We start from the raw sequence: 23,656 nt of genomic DNA, 5'->3' as shown, positions 1-23,656 counted from the left end.
TTAAATATTCTCAAAATAATTCACACTTTTGAAAACCTCTAATAGGTCACCCTCAGCCTTCTTTGTTCCACAAGAGAAAATACTCAGCCTGGGAATCCTTCCCTCATATTTATACCCTTTCAAATATTCTCCACATATGCCTCTTAATTCTTAGTAACTTTAAATCTGTTTTTTTAAAATATGGCAATCAGAACTACGTGCACTATTCCACACAGGACCCAACCAAGATTTAGTACAGCTTGATAGTACAAGGCTAGTAGTTCATTTTTTTGAGGATTTTCTATATGAAGTGGCATTCACTGACTTTGCCTAGTCATGAGATTATTGAACTTCTTCCTGCACTCTATACAGGTCTATTGTCTACTGGCATTGACCACGACGGTTATTGTGATTACTGCCTTCTCAGTATATTTCTGGACAGCCTAATCCTATTGTCTACCTCCTACAAGACCTCTAGTCCTGTGTTTGAAAATGTTACAGCACACTCTCTGCCCTGCTACACCATAATCACCCTTTCTTGCAACTCAGGCACCCCTCTTCATAGAGTCATAGAAACGTACAGCATGGAAACAGACCCTTCGGTCCAACCCGTCCACGCTGAACAGATATCTCAACCCAATCTAGTCCCACCTGCCGGCACCCGGCCCATATCCCTCCAAACCCTTCCTATTCATATACCCATCCAAATTGCTCTTAAATGTTGCAATTGTATCAGCCTCTACCACTTACTCTGGCAGCTCATTCCATGCACGTACCACCCTCTGCATGAAAAAGTTGCCCCTTAGATCTCTTTTATATCTTTCCCCTCTCACCCTAAACCTATGCCCTCTAGTTCTGGACTCCCCAACCCCAGGGAAAACTCTTTGCCTATTTATCCTATCCATGCCCCTCATAATTTTGTAAACCTCTATAAGGTCACCCCTCAGCCTCCGACGCTCCAGGGAAAACAGCCCCAGCCTGTTCAGCCTCTCCCTATAGCTCAAATCCTCCAACCCTGGCAACATCTTGTAAATCTTTTCTGAACCCTTTCAAGTTTCACAACATCTTTCTGATAGGAAGGAGACCAGAATTGCAAACAATATTCCAACAGTGGCCTTACCCACGTCCTGTACAGCCGCAATATGACCTCCCAACTCCTGTTCTCAATACTCTGACCAATAAAGGAAATCATAGCAAACGCCTTCTTCACTATCCTATCTACCTGCGACTTCTCTTTCAAGGAGCTATGAATCGGCACTCCAAGGTTTAGATTAGATTAGATTACTTACAGTGTGGAAACAGACCCTTCGGCCCAACAAGTCCACACCGCCCCGCCAAAGCGTACCCACCCATACCCCTACATCTACATCGACCCCTTACCTAACACTAGGGGCAATTTAGCATGGCCAATTTACCTGGCCTGCACATCTTGGGACTGTGGGAGGAAACCGGAGCACCCGGAGGAAACCCACGCAGACACGGGGAGAACGTGCAAACTCCACACAGTCAGTCGCCTGAGGCGGGAATTGAACCCAGGTCTCCGGTGCTGTGAGGCAGCAGTGCTAACCACTGTGCCACCGTGCCGCCCACTCTTTGTTCAGTAACACTTACCATTAAGTGTATAAGTCCTGCTTATACACTTTGCTTTCCCAAAATGCAGCACCTCGCATTTACCTGAATTAAACTCCATCTGCCACTTCTCAGCCCATTGGCCCATCTGGTCGAGATTGGGTGGCGCGGTGGCACAGTGGTTAGCACTGCTGCCTCACAGCACCAGAGACTTGGGTTCAGTTCCCGCCTCGGGCAACTGTCTGTGTGGAGTTTGCACATTCTCCCCGTGTCTGCGTGGGTTTCCTCTGGGTGCTCCAGTTTCCTCTCACAGTCACAAAGATGTGCAGGTTAGGTGAATTGGCCATGCTAAATTGCCTGTAGTGTTAGGTGCAGAGGTGAATATAAGGGAATGGGTCTGGGTGGGTTGTTCTTCGGAGGGTCGGTGTGGACTTGTTGGGCTGAAGGGCCTGTTTCCACGTTGTAGGGAATCTAGTCTAATCTAAAAGATCCTGTTGTAATCTGAGGTAACCCTCTTTGCTGTCCACTACACCTCCAATTTTGGTGTCATCTGCAAATTTACTAACAGTACCTCTTATTCCAGCATCTACTGCAGCCAGCCAGAACATCCCTCATCTTTAAAGAGTTTTAGTTTGGCTTTAAATAGTACAGGCTCACTTTGATTAGTCTTACACGAACCTGGACTCTGGTGAAATGTGCAGTCACTCAGCAGTATACCTACGTCTAAGTTGCACATTACAATTATAATAATGAGACTGTGTGCTGGCTGCATTGAACAGGCATGGGTTAGCCATGCATCGTGATCCCTGTGCCTGTTTTCAGGCCCTATTTATCTTCTCAGTCACTGTAATGATATGTGATACATGATTTTAAATCATGTATCTTCCTGAACAAACAAATGCTTTCTGAGGCTCAAACTTCAGCCCTTGTCTGTGGTATCTTCAGCTAATATTTACTTTAGATGAGAGATTTGACAAGACCTGGACTCACAATTTCACCTGAGTACACTTTTGTAAATACAGAAATTATCTTGTTTTAACTGAGATGTTGCCTTCTCAGCCAAAAGCCCTACATTCTTGGCTGGACTTTTGGACAGGCAGTTGTGCAGACTCAGGACGTTTGATTACGGGGGAGGGGAGAATAAAGGAAAGTGGACGTGATCAGCCTCATTCCATAGATTCAAATGAGTAGTCAATGGATCATGGAACCACCATTACAGCTATAGATACCAGACTAAATGTCAGAGATTAGAATGTAGTGGAGAAGAAGCATATTCATGTAGTGTGGATAGCAGTGGAATTTTCTTCTAGTGTTAATGGTTGAAACAGAAGCATTCTGGTTTCAATTGGATATGGATGACAGAAAAAGTAGTTGAATGAATAAGAGGGTAAGCTGAAATAGAACCAATTGCTCATGGGTGGTGTGAAAAATACTAACAGTGACTGACAAGTTCAGGGCTTCCCAAAAGGGTTTGTGAGCTGAACCTCTGGGATCACAAGGTTTGAGGTAACAATGGTTGTTATGGATATCACATTGAGTGAATGGCTAGTAGACAACTTTAAATTCTTGCATTTTTTCAAACAGTGGGAATGACCCAAATGACTCAAGCTCAAGGCCTGGCTCCTACAGTCATAAAAATGGTCGGCGTTACATGCTTTTAAAAAAATTAAATCTCCTCATAACCATGTCTATTCCACTCCTACCTCTTAGAGATCCTCCTTATCCCATGTCAGCTATGATGATATACAACTATGGACCAAAGTAGAACAGCAGTGATAGACAGATGATGGAAAGGTGTTAAACCTCATCAATAAAGTGTTGAATACATAGTGAAATAACTCTGCTATGGCCAGTATCTCATCACGTACAGTGTGCACGACACTGACCCAGCCAACACAGAGACGGCACCTAGAGTGAACACAACCGCTGACACTCCTGTTTATTTTTATTTTTTTTTGCTCACGCACGCACTGATCCAGCTCCCTCAGAGCCAGCTCTCAGAGTGAACAGAACCTCTGACACTCCTGTTCTTTTTTTTTGGTGACACTTTTTTTTAACCCCCACACTTCCGCCTAACTGCGGTAATGCTTATCTTTTTCCCCAGCACCCATGGTGTGTGTGTGCAGGTGTGAGACACAGTGAGAGACACAAGGTGCATGAATCTTTATTCAATTTCCACCACCAGGAAGATAGGAAAACACCCGAGTGGCCAGTGACAAGCAGTGCCCTTCACAAAAGGCAATGCTGTGTGATCAAACAATGAAGGGGAGGGCAGGGACTAAATCAAAATAGAGTTGGAGACACTCCTGTTTATATCTGTCAGCTAGGCTTCCTTGATTGGACCAGATTTACAGCCCCAATCAGGGATCACATTTTGGATGAGATCCATGTGGCTGACATCTACTACATCACTATTACAATCACTACATCCCTCCCTCTCTAAGTTCGGGGACATAGGCCCATTCCTTTTCCTGCAGCTTGTCCTGGGGCAATTTCGCACCAGGTCTGGTTCCTCGGACTCTGCCTTGGATACTGTCAGCATGCACCAAACCATAGCACACCTTTTACACCCGGAGTGTCTCTGCTGAAGGCTCATCATCCTCTTCAGGCAGTAATGTCGTCAAGGCTGTAACATTTGCCATGTCCAACTCATCGTCAGAGGTTTCTTCGATGCTAGCCAGGGTGAAGTTTTTTCCATAATCATACAAATGTGCTGGTATTGACCTCCATCAGAACCAGGTGACCATTTACCCAGAAGTTTATTTTGATTGGTTCTGATTTGGCTGTCACTAAGCAATTTAACTGTTCAAACCAGCTGTAGGTAAATTTTCCAGGGTATGTACTCTCCTGGATACTGGCCTATGAGTTATTTTATTCATGTCAGACCTCTTTTACTCTCTCAAATCCACTGACTGGCAGCAACTGCAATGGCCTGCCTGCCGGCCTGGATCCTCGAGAAAAGTTTAACCATTTGGCCGAAGCTTGGCTTTGTTTTGGGGTTTTGCAGTGGGCTGACCTAAGTTCCCTCTCTTCAATATATGTCTTGAATGCAACTGCCTTCACTCAAATGGCGTTCCCTAGCACAGTCGGCCTGGTGAGGGTTCCACTTCCATCAGCATACTCCTGTAAGTATAAGCGCTCTTGCTGCATTTTCTAATGACAAAGCCAGTTGTAGAGCCTGTTTGAAGTGCTTCAGCTAGTAGGTACCTTTCCATGGTTACATCATTAATCCCACATACCAAACAGTCTCTCAGCATTCCACTTTCGCCACTGAAATAACTCAATGAAGGCTGTCACCAAGTTACCCTTTACACGTGAATAGTACATGACACTGACCCAGCTAGCACAGAGCTAGCATCTAGAGTGAACAGAATCCCTGACACTCTTGTTTATATCTGTCAGCCAGGGCTCCCTGATTGGACCAGATTAACAGCCCCAACTGGGGAACTCATTTTGTGAGATTCACCTGACTGACATCGTTCCAATCAGCACATTCAAAAACTCGACTGGTAAATATATGAAACTTCCCCACTGAAACTCATTTTTGTGCTGAATTCTCTCTAGATAACCATTACAGTAGGTATTGTGACTTTTGTGTAAGGAGGAGAAACATTAGACAACATTCTCTCTCTTAATTAACGGTTTCTGTTTCTAGAATGCATGTCTGGATATTGGCCAAGGGCACAACTGGGCATTGATGCTGCCTTAGTGTGTTGCAGAAATTTAAATAGGGAGTTAGTTATTGCTTATTGAACCAGGATTAGGGTGCTACGTGCTAAGCGGAAACCTGTTGGGTTGCCTAAGTTCCAGTTCTAAAAGTTTGTCTGCATGACTTGCATCACTCAGGTTTGTGACACAGCTTTTCTGATTGCAGTTTTCTCCAGCTGCTCTCTGTTGCAGCTGGATATGAAAGAAGGGCCATATTATTTATAGAGACAATGGGCTGGGAAAGATTAGTTTTGAGCGCATTCAATGCTTTTCTCACTGTAAAGACACTGTTCTAGATTGTACTGATTCATATAGATGTGAGAAACAGAAAGGGCACTGGAAACTCTCGAGTTTTCCCCTAAATTGGATCGTGGAAATTTTTTAGCTCTTCACTATCATTCAATGATTGAAAGATGTGTGTATATGGAAGGTGAGAGCTGGATTGAGGCTTGCTTTTCTGCTCTCATCAATCTAGTCACTGAATAGTCAGCATTCACTCAAGGTAAAACTCTTGGCAAGTGTCAGCAACCAACATGTTTGGGTGGGGGAAGGGAGCAAAGGGTGCAAGTTAGTTGAGTTGCTATCACTTTTGGAGAAATTTTTGAACTTCCTTCTGATTCCTACATTTACCCCAAAGGACATAAGGGAGAAAATGTTGTAAGGTTCCAGTTCGGAAAATATCTGATTGTCAATACATCTGCTGTTTCCATTAAAAGGCTTTCACTGGAATCCACTATTGCATCTTTTTGATCCCTCTTGTTTGAGGAGTGACTCATGTGTGGTTCTTTGCTAAAAGATAATCTTTAAAGTTGCCAAATACTTGGCAAATACAGTAATCTGATGCAAGAGCCAGTCTATGTAGATACTGAAATGCAGAACAGTCATTGTCCTTGAGAACTCTACTTATAGAGCCTAACTTGATCCTGTAACCTGCAAACTTCACAGCACCTGAAACATTTGGCTGACAGGTTTGAAAAATGGAAGCTGCAAGCTGGAGAACAGGTGTAATGATTGTATGCATTACTTTACTTGTGTTTTGTTCTCAGGTAGGTTGCAACTATTGTCAATCTGATCTGGACACTTACAAGATAATGAGAAGATGGTTGTTGATGCATGGTACATATCTCCACAAAATTGCATCTTTTTCATTTTTAGTTACTTAGGTTTTCTTTGTTCTGGTAAGGAAGATGTAAAATGATGAAATCAAGTAAAGGGCAGATGTACTGAAATTGAATCTAATTTGATTCTTATCATAATATATTGTGTACAATTGATAATTTTTCACATTCAAGAACAACTTTAATGGCAAGAGGTGGATGTATTTATTTTGCAAACATTAACTGCTCATATATAACCAGGAGCCATCCAACAGTTAATATAATTTGGAAGAATGTTTAGGCAGCACTATTTGGAAACCTGAACGGAATCCTCGAGTAAGAGTGTAAATGTGGAGTTTATCCAGATCCTCTGCTATAGTAACACCTGGAGAATCCAATAGGAAATCTGTCCCATTTACTCAAAATAGTGACCCAGTAAGAATGTAATACAAGTATGTAAACCAGTGTTTGAAAAATGATACACTGAGCAAATTTGTCCCCATTTAATTAGGAAATTCTAGACTGTTATTGTAAAAGAATACTGAATATTCTTTCTAAGTTCTGTGCTGATAGATTTGCCTAGTTCCACATTCCTTTATGATTGTACATACTGAGATGTGTTCCTATCATAAATTCAATTTGCTATAGATATCTCCTTTGGCTTCCTGTTGTCAATTATTTTAGATGAGATTACTTACAGTGTGGAAACAGGCCCTTCAGCCCATCAAGTCCACATCAACCTGCCCCCACCCAGACCAATTCCCCTACACCTAACACTACAGGCAATTTAGTCTGGCCAATTTACCTAACCTGCACATCTTTAGACTGTGGGAGGAAACTAGAGCACCCGGAGGAAACCCATGTAGACACGGGGAGAATGCGCAAACTCCACACAGTTAGTCGCCTGAGGTGGGAATTGAACCCGGGTCTCTGGTGCTGTGAGGCAGCAGTGCTAACCACCGTGCCGCTCACTAATTGGTTTAACCAGTTTATATGGGTATTGACTTCCATGGAAATTAACTTGCATTAAAAAGTAGAAGGAGATCGACCATTGCAACAGTGGGACCCCACGATGTATCAGTAAACATCTCTCATGATCTGGATCAGATTTCTAAGTCATTCCTACTATTGAATATTCAATAAAAAAGTGACATGGAGTTGATTCAAAATGTAAGCTGTTCAAATCCATGGTAATTTAAATAAACAGATTGAAAGCCATTTGTCACATTGTAAAAAATTGATAGATGCACTTTTATAGAGAAGGAACAGAAGTACTAGCTCATTCTTTTCTTTAACTTAAAGCAGAAATCTTACAACACCTTATTTTTTAATGTAACGGTATTAGCAAAGATGGTGGCACAATGAATAAATCAGAGTAATCTAGATCTCCATACAAATTCCACCACAGTACCTTGGGGATTTTGAATTCTGTTGATAAAATATGTAATTGAAAGCTAATCTCAATAATTCTGATGATGAAACAATCATTGATTGTCATAAAATCCCACCCATTTCACAATGTCCATCAAGTAAGGAAATCTACCATCGTTACCTGGTCAGGTCTATGTATAGTCTCAGACGCCAGCAGTGTGTCTTATTCAATAACTGCTCTCTCAAATGAAACAGCAAGTTACTGTGTTCCCATGGAAGAACCAAGAGATGTCAACCCAAATGACCAAACATATTAAGAAAAATTTCAATTAGCCAGTCTAAGAGAGAAACAACATTCTATTAAGCATTTTAATTAGCTTTCATCTTCCTACGGAATGAATACACAATACATGTGTCAGAAGAATCAAAACACTGTTAGCAACAGAAACATCTAAGTCCTTGATATAAAAAGTTAGTCAAAGAATCTGAACTCTGACGGTTCCAATTGATTCAGGTTCCTTGAAGCCATTTATGGGAAAATCTACTTTGTGTTCTACATGTAGTAAGATAATGATTTCATTTTATAAGTATTCAGGATTTTCATGTAAAAGGTACAGACATGAACTCATTTTGGTTTGTGTTTTAAGTTTCTAGAATTTGTGGAGAAGTAAGCAATGGAAGGATAAAAATGGCCATTTAATTTGTGAAAGAATGGATATAAAGGTCCAACAAATTTAATGGCAGAACATCACCCAGAAACTGGCCAAATTTGTGGGTTGGTCGGCTGTTGGGTAGAAAACTAGTGCGAGGTTGTCACAAACCTTGGGAATATTCGCAGCAATCTAGGAAGGAGAGACAAGAGATCAGTCTTTATTTGGAGCATGGCATGGGATGTTGGTGATCATGGTTTGGTGAGACAGACGCTGATAATAGTAAAGGGGAAGTCAAAGACTTCCTAACAGAACAGAGGGGAATATCTTTGCTCCTCAAAGAGTACAAGAAGTGCTAAATAGTCAGTTAGCTGCATGATCCAGATGTTCCTAAAACAAAAAAAATTATGGATGCTGGGAAACTCAGCATGGCTGCCAGAGAGAAAGCAGAGTCAACGGTTCAGGTCCAGAGACTCTTCTTCAGAACTGATTGTAGCTCGAGTAAGGTAAATGGAGATGAAACCCAAAGAGAGAGTCAGAGAGGGAAAGAGAGAGAGAGAGAGACACACACACAGAGAGAGACAGAGACAGAGAGAGAGAGAGAGAGAGAGAAAAGCAGTTGAGTAGACAAAGGAATAGATAATGGGTGGCACGGTGGCACAGTGGTTAGCACTGCTGCCTCACAGCACCAGAGACCCAGGTTCAATTCCCGCCTCAGGCAATTGACAGTGTGGAGTTTGCGCATTCTCCCCGTGTCTGCATGGGTTTCCTCCGGGTGCTCCGGTTTCCTTCCACAGTCCAAAGATGTGCAGGTCAGGTGAATTGGCCGTGCTAAATTGCCTGTAGTGTTAGGTGAAGGGGTAAATGTATGGGTGGGTTGTGCTTCGGTGGGTCGGTACTTTCCACGCTGTAAGTAATCTAATAATGATGAGCCAGAATGACAGACAAACTGCTAATTGGTATCATGAGTGGATGAACATTAAGCATTGTTGCAGGTGTGCAACAGGCCTGAGACAAAAATATTGGTTGTGTATTAAAGTGGCAGGTTTAGGGCCATCTTTTTCAAGACAGATGTAGGTGCACTGTAAAGTGATTGTCCAGTCTGTGTTTCGTCTCCCCAATGTAGGCCTGACCACATTGTGAGCATCGACTGCATTAGACTAGCTTGAGTGAAGTGCAGGTGAATCGCTGTTTCACTTAGAAGGTGTGTCTGTGGCTTTGGATAGTGAAGAGGATATTTAGCAGGTGTTACTCTTTCTGCAATTGCAGGGGAAGGTGCTGTGGGGAGGTGTTGGGAGTTGGGGACGTGTAGATCAGGGTGTCCCAGATGGATGGTGTCTGCACAAGGGAGCTGACAAAGGAGAGAAGAAGAATATTTTAGAATATCCTTACACCTTGCTCCCTGTAAAACCTCCATTCCATTCTTCCATTTTCTCAGTCTCTATTGCATCTGTTCTTAAGATGATATCTTCTGTAGGGAAGCCTTAGAAATGTCTGCCTTTCTCCTCAATGGAGAATTTCCTGCTATCATGGTTGACAGAGCCCTCAGCCATGTTCAACCCATTTCCCACACTTCTGCCCGCCCCCTTTCATTTCCATTCCGCAACAGGAATAGGGACCCCCTCAGTATTCCCCTCAACTCCGCATCCAAAAAATCATAAGCAAGCGTTTCTGCTACTTCCAGGTGGGATGCCACCAGCAGATGCATATTCCCCTCCCCTCCCTTGTCAGCCTTCCGCAAGGATGGTATCCACCTGGACACCCTGGTCCACTCCTCCACCAATCCCAACACCTCCCTCATACCCTCACACACCTTCCCATGCAATTGCAGAAGGTGTAACATCTGACTGTTTACTTCCTCCCTTCTCACTATCCTAAGCCCCAGACCCACTGTCCTGGAGGAGCAGCAACTTACCTGCACTTCATCCATACTGGTCTACTGTATTCGCTGCTCACAATGTGGTCTTCTCTTCATTGGAGAGACAAAGTGCAGACTGATCGCTTTGCAGAACACCTACACTCTGTCTCCAGAAGTGACCCTGAGCTTCCTGTGGCCTTCCACTTCAACACATCACCATGTTCCTTGGCCAACATCTGTCTCAGGCTTGCTGCAGCTCTCCAGTGAGGCTCAGCGCAAGCTGGAAGAACAGCAACTTATTTTTCACTTGGAACCCTGCAGCCTTCAGAACTCATTAGCAAATTAAATAATTTTAGGACCTGAGCATCTTCTCCTATGTCCTTTACCCACTCCCACACTCCAGGCCCTGTAATAACACTGGCTACTTTCATCAGGACATAGGAAGATGAATAGGCCATTCAGCCCATTAAGCCTGCTCTGCCATTCAGATCATGGCTATTCATTTCCTCAATGTCACATTCCCACACCATCTCCATATTATTTGATGTCATTATTCTCTAAAACCTATCGATTTCTGTCTTGAACATGCTCGATAATTGAATTTCCAGAGCCCACTGAGGTCCAGAATTCCAAAGATTGAGTGAAGAAATCCCTTCTCACCTAAGATTATGTCCTCTGGATTAAAACTCACCAGCCATGGGAAATATTTTATTTACATCCATTCTGTTATGCACTGTAAAGAATTTTCTAAGTTTCAGCAAGGTTATCCCTCATTCTTGGAAATTCTAAGAAACACAGACACAGTCGGATTAATTTTGCCTCATCCTACAATCCAGGCATTAATCTGGTGAACGTAGGTATCATTTCCTGAAATAATGGGATCAAAATTCTACATAAAAATGCAGGTGAAATATTACTAAAGTTATGTACCACTGCAGGAAGACATCTATACACCTGTACTCAAATTCCATAGGAATGGAGGCAAAATACAATTTGTAATCTTAATTGCATGCTGCACCACATTCCAACTTTTAGTGGCTCATGAACAAGGATGTGCAGATTCCTTTGCTTTCCTTGTACTTCCCAATCTCTCACCATTTAAGAAATATTCGGCATTTCAGTTTTTGTCACCAAAGTGAATAATTTCCCTCTTATTCCCATTCTATTCCATTTGCCATGCTGTAACCCATTCACTGAGCCCAACCAAGACCATGTGAAGCCTTCTTGATTCTCTTTATGACTCACCTTCAAACCATGTTTGGTGTTATGAGCAAATTTGAAATATTATAATTGGGCCCAACATCCTAATCATTTATGTAGGTTGTGAACAGCTGTAGACTTAGCGCTAACCCTTGCAGTATCCCACGAGTAGCAGCCTGCCATTCTGAGAACTATCAGTTTATTCCTAATTCACGCTGTTCTCAATCCATATTAGTATATTTTCCCTTAATATCATGCACTCTAATTTTATTTACTAACTTCCTGTGTGGCACATTTTCAAATGTCTTCTGCTTCCCAAAATCTCTTTCTCTTACTGCATGGTTACTTGTTAGCCCTTCTCATTGTACAACACCAAATCCAAAATAGCCTAATTCTTAGGTGATTCCTCACAATTCCCCTGCATGAACCTATCCCGTACACACTCCAGGAATTCATCCTCCACAGCATTAGTGCTAATTTGGTTAACCCAGTCTTTGTGCAAGTTTTACTCAAATTACATACATTTCTAATTTCCTGATTTATACAATACTCAATATAATCCTATGGTTTGGCGATCTATAAAGAACTTTCAATGTTTGCTGTCCCTGGCCGTGTCCTAGCTCCACATAAAAGTGATTTGCATTGTTATCCTTCTCTGGAAGATACTATTTTACTCAAATATTTACCTTATCCATTATTGAATGTTGCCACACTCAATAGGAAAAATATATTTGTGGAAACAATGAGTTCATTAAATGTTTGAACAATAAATTTAACAATGTTTGTCACCCCTTGTCAAACCATAGTACATTGCTTTAATACTCATTAGTATTAGTACTCCAGTGAAGTGCCCTTCAGTGGCTTCAGCAGATCAACTGGAAAGCTTCTGTTTTGTGAAGAAAGTTGAACCTTTGCTAGTTTCCTACTTTTTATTTTCGTTCCTTACATGTTTCAAAGTTGTAATTCTCAACTGAATTAATTCATATGCTGGTATTGTTTATGAACTTAATCTGTTTATTTGTTAGCATATTATTCTTCATTTCTTATTTATTTTGCATTATTCTTTATTCAAGTTGGAATCAAAACCTATTCAGAATAAAGTGTTTCTGAGATCCCTTCTTAGACGTGTATCCCGGAACACACCTTTCTGGAGGATGGTCAGTGGTAATAAACCCATTAAAGCTTTCTGTCATCACAACTATGAGTGCAGCACAAAGATCTGCAGGTAAGTGTAACATCATTATGCTGGGAATAAATAGCTGCTTGTATCTAATCTTGTGTATTTGTAAATAGTTGCCCTGCATATGAATCTGATGTGTAGCGAAATAATGATCAATTCCCTTGCCTCTCAGGCTTCAACTGTAGCATAATAAATTCAAATTATCCCCTACACATCAACTTCACATGACAGCAAATTTGTACTTTAACAACTTTTTGGAGATTGTGGACATAGAGTGCCTTGTAAAATGGCGAGGGAAGGCATGGGATGGAGTGCCTGCCGTCTTTCCACTTGCATGCCTCTTGATCAGTGGCAGAGAAAATGGAGGATGGCTCCCTGCCCAGAGTTCACTTCAATAGTCACCAATTCCTGCCACCACTGACAGCTGGGCTAGGGCAGACACTGACTGAGCAAAAGAATACTGAACACTCCCCTTTCATGACCCATGACGTAGAAAGAATTCCCTTGTCTCAGAAGGACAAATCTAGTGAATTGGCTTGCTGAACAGTGAATACTGTATGGGGATCAATTATGGCTTCATATGTGGATCTGGCCTGGAAATGAACTTGGATCCCTTATGGGCAGGTGATAAACTATCGTTATGCCTGGTACTGTTTTTTCCCCACACTGTCCTCTATCCCAATAGTAATGCTCGCTATTTTTCAAGCAATATGAACTCCCTCTGACCTCAAATGTTGTAGCCTCTTCAGAAGGTAGGTCATGGGACATAAAATTACCAGATGGGGACAAGACCAGCTGAAAACACAACTGTTTGATAGTAAAACTAATGAAGTATGAAGATGGCCCAGTAACCTCCTTGCAGGGCTGGGATTGCAACCCTCCTCTTTGCGCACGCTATTGCTCACTGAGATGTCCCCACAGTGATTAGCACTATGGCAATAGAATTCACACCATTCCATTGATGGTGAATGCCTGACTGATCTTAACAGGTATACACAATTATGGAAGAATATATTTCCATTTGAAGCAGCCCGGAGATTCACAAGGTTGAATCCCGGAATGAAGTTAAGAGGAACGTTGAGCAGGCTGGGGGCATGCTCATTGGAAGGTAGCAAAATAAGAGATTCATTTATTGAAATATATAAGATCTTATAGGAAAGATGTTGTGAAACTTGAAAGGGTTCAGAAAAGATTTACAAGGATGTTGCCAGGTTTGGAGGATTTGAGGCTGAACAAGCTGGGGCTTTTTCCCTGAAGCGTCAGAGGATGAGGGGTGACCTTTTAGAGGTTTACAAAATCATGAAAGGCATGGATAGGATAAACAGACAAAGTCTTTTCCCTGTGGTTGGGGAGTCCAGAACTAGAGGGAATAGGTTTAAGGTGAGGGGAGAAATATAAAAGAGACCTAAGGGGCAGCTTTTTCATGCAGAGGGTGGTACGTGTATGGAATGAGCTGCCAGAGGAAGTGGTGGAGGCTGGTACAATTGCAACATTTAAAAGGCATTTGGATGGGTATATGAATAGGAAGGGTTTGGAGGGATATGGGCCGGGTGCTGGCAGGTGGGACGAGATCTGGTCGGCATGGATGGGTTGGACCGAAGGGTCTGTTTCCGTGCTATAAATCTCTATGACTCTATTCTGACGTGACTTGACAGGATCGATGTTGAGAGCATATTTCTCCTCAAGAGCAAATCTCCAGCTGAGGGCACAGTTTTAAAATAAGGGTTCTCTTATTTAAGATAGTGTTAACGAAGGAGTTCTTCCCTCAGAGGTTTGTTAACATTTGGAATTCCCTACTTAATGGAACAGTGGAGGCTGGGTTGTTGAATATATTCAAGGCTGTATTAAAAATATTTTTGATCAATAATGAAGGCAAGAGTTATTAAGTGCAGGCAGGTAAGCGGACTTAAGCTACAGCCAGATCAACTATGATATAACTGATTGGCAGAGCTGGCTTGGTTGGCGGAATGGCATACTTCCGTTCCTTTCCCTTATAGTTTTATTTGTATCAACCCACAGGTGCACCAAATATTGGGAGAAACAGATAGTACTAGATTTGGAAATAATGAGGTATTGGATGTGTTTGGTGTAAGAAAGAAAGTGATTAGGTCTAAATTAATGCATCAGTGTGAATGTATGAGTATGATTTGATGTTGACAAAAGAGACCTGGTTTATTTAAGAGCAGAATTATATATTAAATTTGCTGAACACCTCGTGTTCAGGAAAGATAGAAAAGGAAGGAAAGGAGATGGGTAAGGAGAACATTGCTGTGTTGGAGAGAACATGGACATTATCTATTTGGTTAGAACAAAAATGGTGGAATCCATCAACTAATGGGAAAGATGTAGAAAGCAAAATTACAGAGAAGTGCAAGAATTAAACATTAAATGTAATGGGCCACTTTAATTATCTGAATGCAGACTGGGTTAATGGTAGCACAAAGGGAACAGAGAGGCAAGAGTTCCTAGAGTCTGTTCAGGAGAATTGTCTATAGTACAATATTTTCAGTCCAGTGAAAAAGGAAACAAACTAGACCTGGTGTTTTGGAATAAGGTGGTCCAGATGCATCAAGTGCCAGTAGGAGGACACTTAAGTGATAGTGATCACCATAAGGTTTAGATGGGCTAGGGAAAAAGACAAGGAACAATCCAGACTAAGATTAATTAACTAGGGAAAAGTAAACTTCAAAGTGATAAGAATGTTTTCTTTACAAAGAAATTGGAAAGATTTAGAAGATATATCTATAACTGAACATGAGCAGCCTTAAAAGTAGAGAGAGTTCAGTCACAGTTCTGGTATATTCTGATATATTAAAGAAAACAACCACTACCCAAATGATAAGGGGTACAGATTAAAATGAAGCGCAAAGTGTGACTGATATCAGATCAATAACAAAATAATAAGAGAAGCAAGAGGAGATTGGCAGCTCACGTATAAAGGAAATCCAAAATCTTCTCTGGGTATATAATTAATTAAGTATTGGTTAGAGGTGGAGTGGGACCAATTATGGACCAAAAAAGGATTCATGTTTAGAGGCAGCAGGCATAGTTTAAGTATTGAATGAATATTTTGCATCTGTCTTTACCAAGGAAGAAGACTTTGCCTAAATCATGATGACAGAGGAGGCAATCAAAGGGTTTAAATTGATAAGATAGAGTCACTGAATGAAAACAAAAAGTGTTAGGAAGAAACCCAGTAGGTCTGACAGCATTTGTAGAAACCGAAACAGTTACCAATTTGAGTCCAATATTTCTTTAGAAAAGCATTGGGAAGATTGTCTATACTTAAACTTGATAAAAACCAAGACCAAATGGTGTGCAACCAATGATACTGATGGAAGTGAGACTGGAAATTGCAGCGACACAGGCCTTAATTTTCTAAACTCCTTCATTCCCCAGGGATAAGTGATAGCATCTCTCCTCACCTCAATATATATTAATAACCAAGGTTTTTGTATCCATGACACAATTTCTGAATCTGTGAATGATTCAGATCTCAGAAATGTTATGAATTATGAGAAGATAATATGGAATTGCAAAAGAACATAGATAGGTGAAATGGACCATACAAGTGACAGGTTGAAATTAATGCATAGAATTGTGAAGAAATTCATTTTGGTCAGGAGAAAACCAGGAAATGGTATAAAGTCTCAATTTTTATATTTCAAATCTCTTTTCTTCTTGATGGTAAATGGCAGAATAGTGTCGATTAATGCCAGATTATACAGTTTTGAACTGTAGATTTTGTGGCCAGAGACTTGGATTTAAACTGGAGGATTTTAAAAGTCTTGTACTGAGTGTGAATTGTTGGGTTAGATTCTAAGTCAGTTCACAGCACGAGAAGATCAAAGGGTGAACTTCCTCAGTTTTCTTTTCTCTTTGCTCTTGCCATAGCAACTTTAGTAGTGTGCTATGGGAACCCTGTTTATGCACAGAAAACGGATCTTCTGCTGAGCTTATAATAAAGTTTTGCTGACTGAGGAGAAGTTCTTCAGTCACTATGTTTAATCTACAGCACTATGTGCATTACCAGCTTTCTAAGTAATTTCCATTGGGTTTGGTAAAAAAAATCTATATTTATTCAACAAAAGGCATATTTCTAAATTATGGTCATCTTATTTAAATGCTAACAAACCACAAAAATCTACATTTTTGTAGATCTCCTTGATATTTGATCTCTTTGATAATCTATAGAAATAGGAGCATTCAAAGAAAACCTCCCTTTGCCTGTTCTACAATCCCAATAAAATGAGTGCTATGACAGTGGTATCTGAGCCAGCAACAATGCACAGTGAGAGTCTTGGTTGAGACAATTGATGGAGGTACTACAGAAGATTGGGTATTTCTTCACCTCATTTTGGATTTATTTATTTTCCAGTCTTCTCTTTTCTTTCCTCTTCTCAGGTGCTTAACATTCTGAATCAAAGCACCATTCATGTGGTAACTCATTTGTGCAACCCGTGTCCATATTTGAACTTCTGGCTGGATATATAGCAGTGTAAAGTATCACAGTTGAAATAAATCCCATCCTCAACTGTGCCTAAACAAAACTGTTGTTTTAAAAATAGTGCATGTTATTAACATTATGAGACATAAAATATTTGTCCATGCACTGCAGTTTCTTTCATTAAGGTATCAATATTTTAGTTGTGTGGTAAAAAGCCATTGAGTTTATTGACATTAACTAAATCGATTGTAACAGCTTGTTGAGGAAGTATAAAGGCATCATCATTTCAATCTCCCCAATCAGCTATAACAAAGGTTTAAACTCTTCTTAGCATTTGCTGATACCTCTCTCCAAATAAAATGTAGTTCACTAACTTTTACTGTAGCAACAAGGAGTCAATTATATTTTTTCCTGAAAGAAAAGACAACATTATTAGTCGCTCACTCTGAGAAAAAGACAATAGATATCTTTAACAGCAAATGTTTGGCCTTCGGCAAACTAATAAAAAATGGGAACAATGTCGAAAGGAGATAGTACCAAAAGAAGAAAAGGAATAAATATTTTCAAGCTCTTGGGGTGTCCTTAAAAAGTAAAGCTTTTAAAAAACTATTTCAATACATGCAAGTCTCAGGTGTAAATCGAGCCATGCTTTAAATTATTGTGACAAAGGTATCTCAAGAAATAAAAAGCATTGGATTCTTTCATGCACAGATGAGTCTGGCCTAAGAGTGCTTAGCAATTTTGAGTTAATTGTGCATTTTCAATGGGGAAATTACTGACAAAGTAGGAGCTGAAACTGCTCGTTTGGCCCAATGGGCCTGCTGTATAATTCAACATCAGTTTGGTTGATCCACTAACTCAATGTCTTACGCCAATGGCATACCCCTTAACACCTTTAGTATTTGGGAATTTATTGATTTCTTTCTTAAATATAATCAGGGACTTATCTCCACAGCCTTCTGTGATAGAAACTTCCACCGATTTAGAACCTGTTGAGTAAAGAAATTTCTCCTCATCTCAGCCTAAATAGTCTCAATGAATAACCCCAGCTGGGGAAACATCATCCAACATTCAACCTGTTCAGCCCAGTCAGAATTTTATGTGTTCCAATGAGGTCCCCCTCATTCTTCTAAACTCTAGTGAACACAGACCAGTTGACCCAAGCTCTCCTCATATGATAATCCTACAACTCAGTGAATCAGTCTAGTGAAAGCTCACTGCATTGTCTCAATGGCAAGTATATCCTTTCTTAGGTAAGGCAATCAAAACTGCACATAATACTCCATGGTCTCACTAAGGCCCTCTGCAACTGCAGTAAGACATAATTTTTCCCATACTTAAACAAAAGTCAAAATATTATTTGTCTTCCTAACTGCTTGCTGCACCTCCTGAATGCTGGTATTTAAGAACACCCAGGTCCCTTTGTACATCAACATTTCCCAATCTATGCACCATTTAAATAATACACACTTTCATACATTCTACATCTGCCTTCTATTCGTCCATTTATCTAAATTACCCTGAAACCTCTTTATATCCTCACCACTCTCAATCCCACCTGTTATGAGTCATTAGCAAACTTGAAAATATTACATTTGATTCTCTCATCCAAATTGTTGATATATATTGAAAATAGCTACCGCTCAAGCACTGATCCCTGTGGTACCATGAGTCACCACCTGCCATTCTAAAACATACCTACTTATTCTTCCTTTTTGTTTCCTTTCTGCTAATCAATTCTCAATCCATTCCAGTATTTTATCCCCAAACCCATGTACTTTAATTTTTCACACTTTTGTGTGGGAACTTTATCAAACATTTTCTGAAAATCCAATTATATCACATCTACAGGTTCTTTGTAATCTACTAAATTAGTTATACCCTCAGAAATGCCTAGTAGGTTTTTCAACAGACATTGCTAGTAGCAAAAGGATTAAGAATATTTTAAGACTTTAAACAAAAAGGGCTAACATTAAAAGTACTGTATATTTGCTCATTAGGATTTAGTTGGAATATAATAAAACATTATGAAAGCTCTATATTGACTGTAATAGACATAATGATTGTTTCACATTGTAATATATGCTGCATTATTCTATTTTTCATAGAGATGGACATTGCACACATTCCAAATTTGTGTCCTGAAAAAAGTCATCCTTGTGTTTCATCCATCAAGACAAACAATATTAAACAAACCGAACAAGGTGCTATCCAGAATTAAGGCTATTTTCTAAAGGTCTTATTTACTCCCTTGAGTAAAAGCATCAATCACTTGTCTCCCAATTATTTCTTTGTAATGTTATTCCTCTCTGTTTTGATGTCCTTATGAGAGACAGCTAGACCCTTCTGTATTACTGCTGTTATTGTAATGTCACCAAAAAATACACTGATAGGACAATGATGTCAAACATTGCTTGTTATAAAATTAATGAAAATTGAAAAGATATGTAATTACACAATACTTCAATCCAATCCTTTACGTACTTGATATCTCAGTTGTCTGTGGGTGTCATAAATTGAGCTCTGGTGAGTACAGGTGGTAAGAAGTCATCTTCTTTTATCCTAACTTCCATGTTAGAGTCCAACCCAAACTGATGGAAAAGGAAATGTCAAAGGCCATTTGCCACCACCCCTCTACACAGAAACTATACAAAGTTGTGAGCATTCTTTGCATGAAGATGTCCTTCCTGACAACTCTCCCAAGATCCTCTTTTGCAATTTTTGCCCTACTACCATAGAATACCTTGAAGTAGTATTTTTAATTAACTTTACCCATGTCATTTTTATCTTGTGTGCTTTTATGAAGTTGCTTCTCAGTAGCCTCCTTTCAGGTCGGAAGAACTCTGGTTTCTCTAGTCTTGCTTTGTACTGTAAGCCTCTGATGCTCTGAGCCAGCTTATGCCTCCTTTTCCGCCATTTCCATGCTTGAATGTGACCTTTATTTCATCATGAAGATCTGTAGATAAGATCTGATTGGTATCATGCCCAGTGATATTAACTAATAAGAAAAGATGCTTGATGGAAATAATGTTGTGGTAGGGAGTTCTTATGGGTTTAGTATTAAGGCACAGTACATTTTTGTTCTGAAGCTGACATAAGGGCATATCACCATGAAAGCTTTACATTGTATTTAGTCCAGGCCTTGCATAGTTTAGAAGTACTTGATGAGTAAGTATAGGAGGATTTTTACCCTCCTCCAATCTCCATAAAATGTGAATTGTAAACACTAGATGTGGAAACACATTACTCCCTGAGATTGAAATTCATAGCATGATAAACAGTATGGGAAATGAATTTCAAATATAATGTTTCATTTCTTACAGTAACTCAGATCTTCTTATATGAATAAAAAAAGAAAATGCTGGAAATGTGGAAGAAATAATTATAATATTTTAGGTCAATTAGCTTTTAACAGAATTAAGAAAAGTTAGAAATAAACGATTTCAGCATGCCAGAGATAGAATTAAAGGGAGGAAAGTACAGAAGGTTAGGTTGTAAGGTAGGAGTGGTACTATTGTAAGTTAGGAAGCAAAAGGTGGGAGTAGAGGAGGTTTAACTGTGAAGAGCTGAATCATTATGAATAGTTGAATCTCTGAAAGATGGGAGCTGTATTTATGATCCAACATTGGGCTTAGCACTGTTTCTGAAATACTAAAGGAAAGATGCAATGTTACTCCTTGAGCTTACAACTGAATTCAGTGACAAGTGACCATAAAATTAAGGCCAGATATGTGGACTGAATGGAGGTGTTCCACAAACTGGTAACTGAATCTGCACTTGGTCTGCTCAATGTAGAAGATATTACACTATCATCACCTGATTGGGGCCGAGGATAAAGCGGAGGTAAAGAATCAAGATATTAAATCTCCTGTATTTGCAGGGGAAGAAGAGAATGTACTGGGGGTGACAGAAGCATGGATTAGGTTGAAGTAGAAAGAATCATTCCTTCAAATACTGAAAGGTGAGGAGAAGGAAGAGAAGGGTATGTTTTATGGTGACATCACATTAGAGAAAAATGAAATAGCAGGGCATGATGTGTTGAATCTCGGTGCTGGTAGTATAGAAATGAGGCCAAGGAGAATGTTTAACATTGCCCAGGGAGAAACACGAAAAAGTGAAGCATTTGGGAAAGAAGACAGATGTTTTAGAGCCATGCAACAATTTTGGAGGGGAATCCTTGGACTCCTTAAATTGCCATGGCACTTGCCTGGCCAAATGCAATAGAAATAACAGCAACTCTTTTAGCTCCTCCCTTCCCATCATCTAATTTTACTTGTGCACTGCCCTTTGAACCTTGCACAATCATACTTTTTGTCAATTAATCACTCCTGTCTTCCACCTGAACAAAGAACTTCCCTTTTCATCTCTTGTTCCCTCTCTTCTCTCCTTATCTATGTACTTCTGATGCAACTTCATAAATTTGAGATGTTAACTTTGTTTTTTTTTCACTGAAGTCATTAGAAATTAGGTGGAAACTCCTGTGGCTGAAGTCATACCCAGGACAAAGGGAATTGGTTGTGGTAATGAAGACCAATCATCTCAGCCCATGGTTATTACTGTATCAGTTGCTCAGAATAATGCCCTGGTCTCAAACATCTTTAGCTGCTTTATCCATGATTATTCCACTATCATAAGGTTCAAACAATGATTTTAATAATGACTCAACAGTATTCTGTTCGATTTGAAAATCCCTTAGATACTTAATTAAGTTGTTTATACCCACATGTGACAAGATCTGGGCAGTATTCTGATTTGGACTGATAAATAGCAACCAATATTTATGTCATACAAGTACCAGACAATGATTTCTCCAAAAAGAGGAAATCTAACCACCTCTGCTTGCTATATAAATGGATTATGGTTGCTGAATCCCCCACCATCAACATTATAGGGTACTCCAATGACTTAAAAATTAAATGGATGAGCCAAATAAGTACAGTAGCTCCAATAGTAGGTCAGTAGCTTTGTGCAACAAATCACTTGACTCCCCAAAGTCTTCCCATCTTCTACAATCACAAGACCTGACAATGATGGAATTATACCAACTTGCCTGGGGGGTGCAGCTCCAAAAACAGCCTAGAAGCTCAACACCATCCAGGACTAGTAGATTTCTTGACTGGCATCCTATTCATCTCTTAAAAAATTCACTCCCTCCACCACCAGCACTCCATATCCACAGTGTGAACCACTTATAAGATGCACAATAGCAACTTGCCAAGGCTTCTCTGGCATCCCCTTTTAATCATCCCAAACCCTACTTAGAAGAACTAGGGCAGCAGATGCAAGAGGCTGCATATTCCTCTCAAAATGCATCATCCCTATCTCAAAATCTGAAACGTCTTATCTAACAGTAAGGTAGGCTTAACACATAACATGGACTACAGAGGTTCTAGAATTCAGTGCATCAGCGCCACCTTCTCAAGGCTAATTAGGAATGTGCAATAAGAGTTGGCCTCACCAGTGATGCCCACATCCAATGAATAGACAATAAAAACAAAAATATTGTGTGACCTGCTGAGCATTTCCAGAATTTTATGTATTTATTTTGGAATCCCAGCATCTGTAGTGTTTTGCTGTCTTACATTAATGTGAACTAGAATTTACTTTGTGAATATTTTAACAATAATGGAACTTAACTACAATGTTGTCATTGCATCTCTGCAATGTCATGTGGTTGGAATAAATGACATATGTATATAGTGTTGTTGTTCTTCTTAATATATTGAACTTCATATGATAGGGCTATCTAGATATATAAGAGAAAGTGAGGACTGCAGATACTGGAGATCAGAGCTGAAAAATGTGTTGCTGGAAAAGCGCAGCAGGTCAGGCAGCATCCAAGGAGCAGGAGAATCGACGTTTCAGGCATAAGCCCTTCTTCAGGAATGAGGAAGGTGTGCCAAGCAGGCTAAGATAAAAGGTAGGCAGGAGGGACTTGGGGGAGGGGCGTTGGGAATGCGATAGGTGGAAGGAGGTTAAAGTGAGGGTGATAGGCCGGAGAAGGGTTGGGGACGGAGAGGTCAGGAAGAAGATTGCAGGTCAAGAAGCCGGTGCTGAGTATCATCCTTCGTCATTTCCGCCACCTCCAAACAGACCCCACCACCAAGGATTTATTTCCCTCCCCTCCCCTATCAGCGTTCCAGAAAGACCACTCCCTCCGCAACTCCCTCGTCAGGTCCACACCCCCCACCAACCCAACCTCCACTCCCGGCAACTTCCCCTGCAACCGCAAGAAATGCAAAACTTGCGCCCACACCTCCCCCCTCACTTCCCTCCAAGGCCCCAAGGGATCCTTTCATATCCATCACAAATTCACCTGCACCTCCACACACATCATTTACTGCATCCGCTGCACACGGTGTGGCCTCCTCTACATTGGGGAGACAAGCCGCCTACTTGCGGAACGTTTCAGAGAATACCTCTGGGACACCTGCACCAACCAACCCAACCACCCCGTGGCTGAACACTTTAACTCCCCCTCCCACTCCGCCAAGGACATGCAGGTCCTTGGCCTCCTCCATCGCCAGACCATGGCAACATGACGCCTGGAGGAAGAGCGCCTCATCTTCTGCCTAGGAATCCTCCAACCACAAGGGA

The 23,656-nt window shown here is 40.6% G+C and overlaps 1 protein-coding gene across 1 annotated transcript; it reads left to right on the top strand.

The window, feature by feature from the left end:
• Positions 1–6,175: 6,175 nt before the first annotated feature.
• On the top strand, positions 6,176–22,858 carry leap2 (liver-expressed antimicrobial peptide 2). The gene is made up of 3 exons (XM_072594949.1): positions 6,176–6,302; positions 12,506–12,657; positions 19,168–22,858. Exons 1-3 carry the CDS (start codon positions 6,234–6,236, stop codon positions 19,202–19,204), a joined length of 258 nt encoding a protein of 85 aa, XP_072451050.1. The 5' UTR covers positions 6,176–6,233; the 3' UTR covers positions 19,205–22,858.
• Positions 22,859–23,656: the final 798 nt, after the last annotated feature.

The sequence above is a fragment of the Chiloscyllium punctatum genome, chromosome 25 (genome assembly GCF_047496795.1).
Source record: "Chiloscyllium punctatum isolate Juve2018m chromosome 25, sChiPun1.3, whole genome shotgun sequence".
Lineage (NCBI taxonomy): Eukaryota > Metazoa > Chordata > Chondrichthyes > Orectolobiformes > Hemiscylliidae > Chiloscyllium > Chiloscyllium punctatum.
This window is presented reverse-complemented; position numbering and strand designations above follow the sequence as displayed.

Bases quoted from the DNA above. Each gene is read 5' to 3' on its own strand.
- leap2 (XM_072594949.1), top strand. From the start codon at position 6,234: ATGGAAGCTGCAAGCTGGAGAACAGGTGTAATGATTGTATGCATTACT. The intron at 6,303-12,505 runs GTAGGTTGCAAC...TCTTTATTCAAG, and splicing joins TACTTGTGTTTTGTTCTCAG to TTGGAATCAAAACCTATTCA. The intron at 12,658-19,167 runs GTAAGTGTAACA...TATTTTTCATAG, and splicing joins TGCAGCACAAAGATCTGCAG to AGATGGACATTGCACACATT.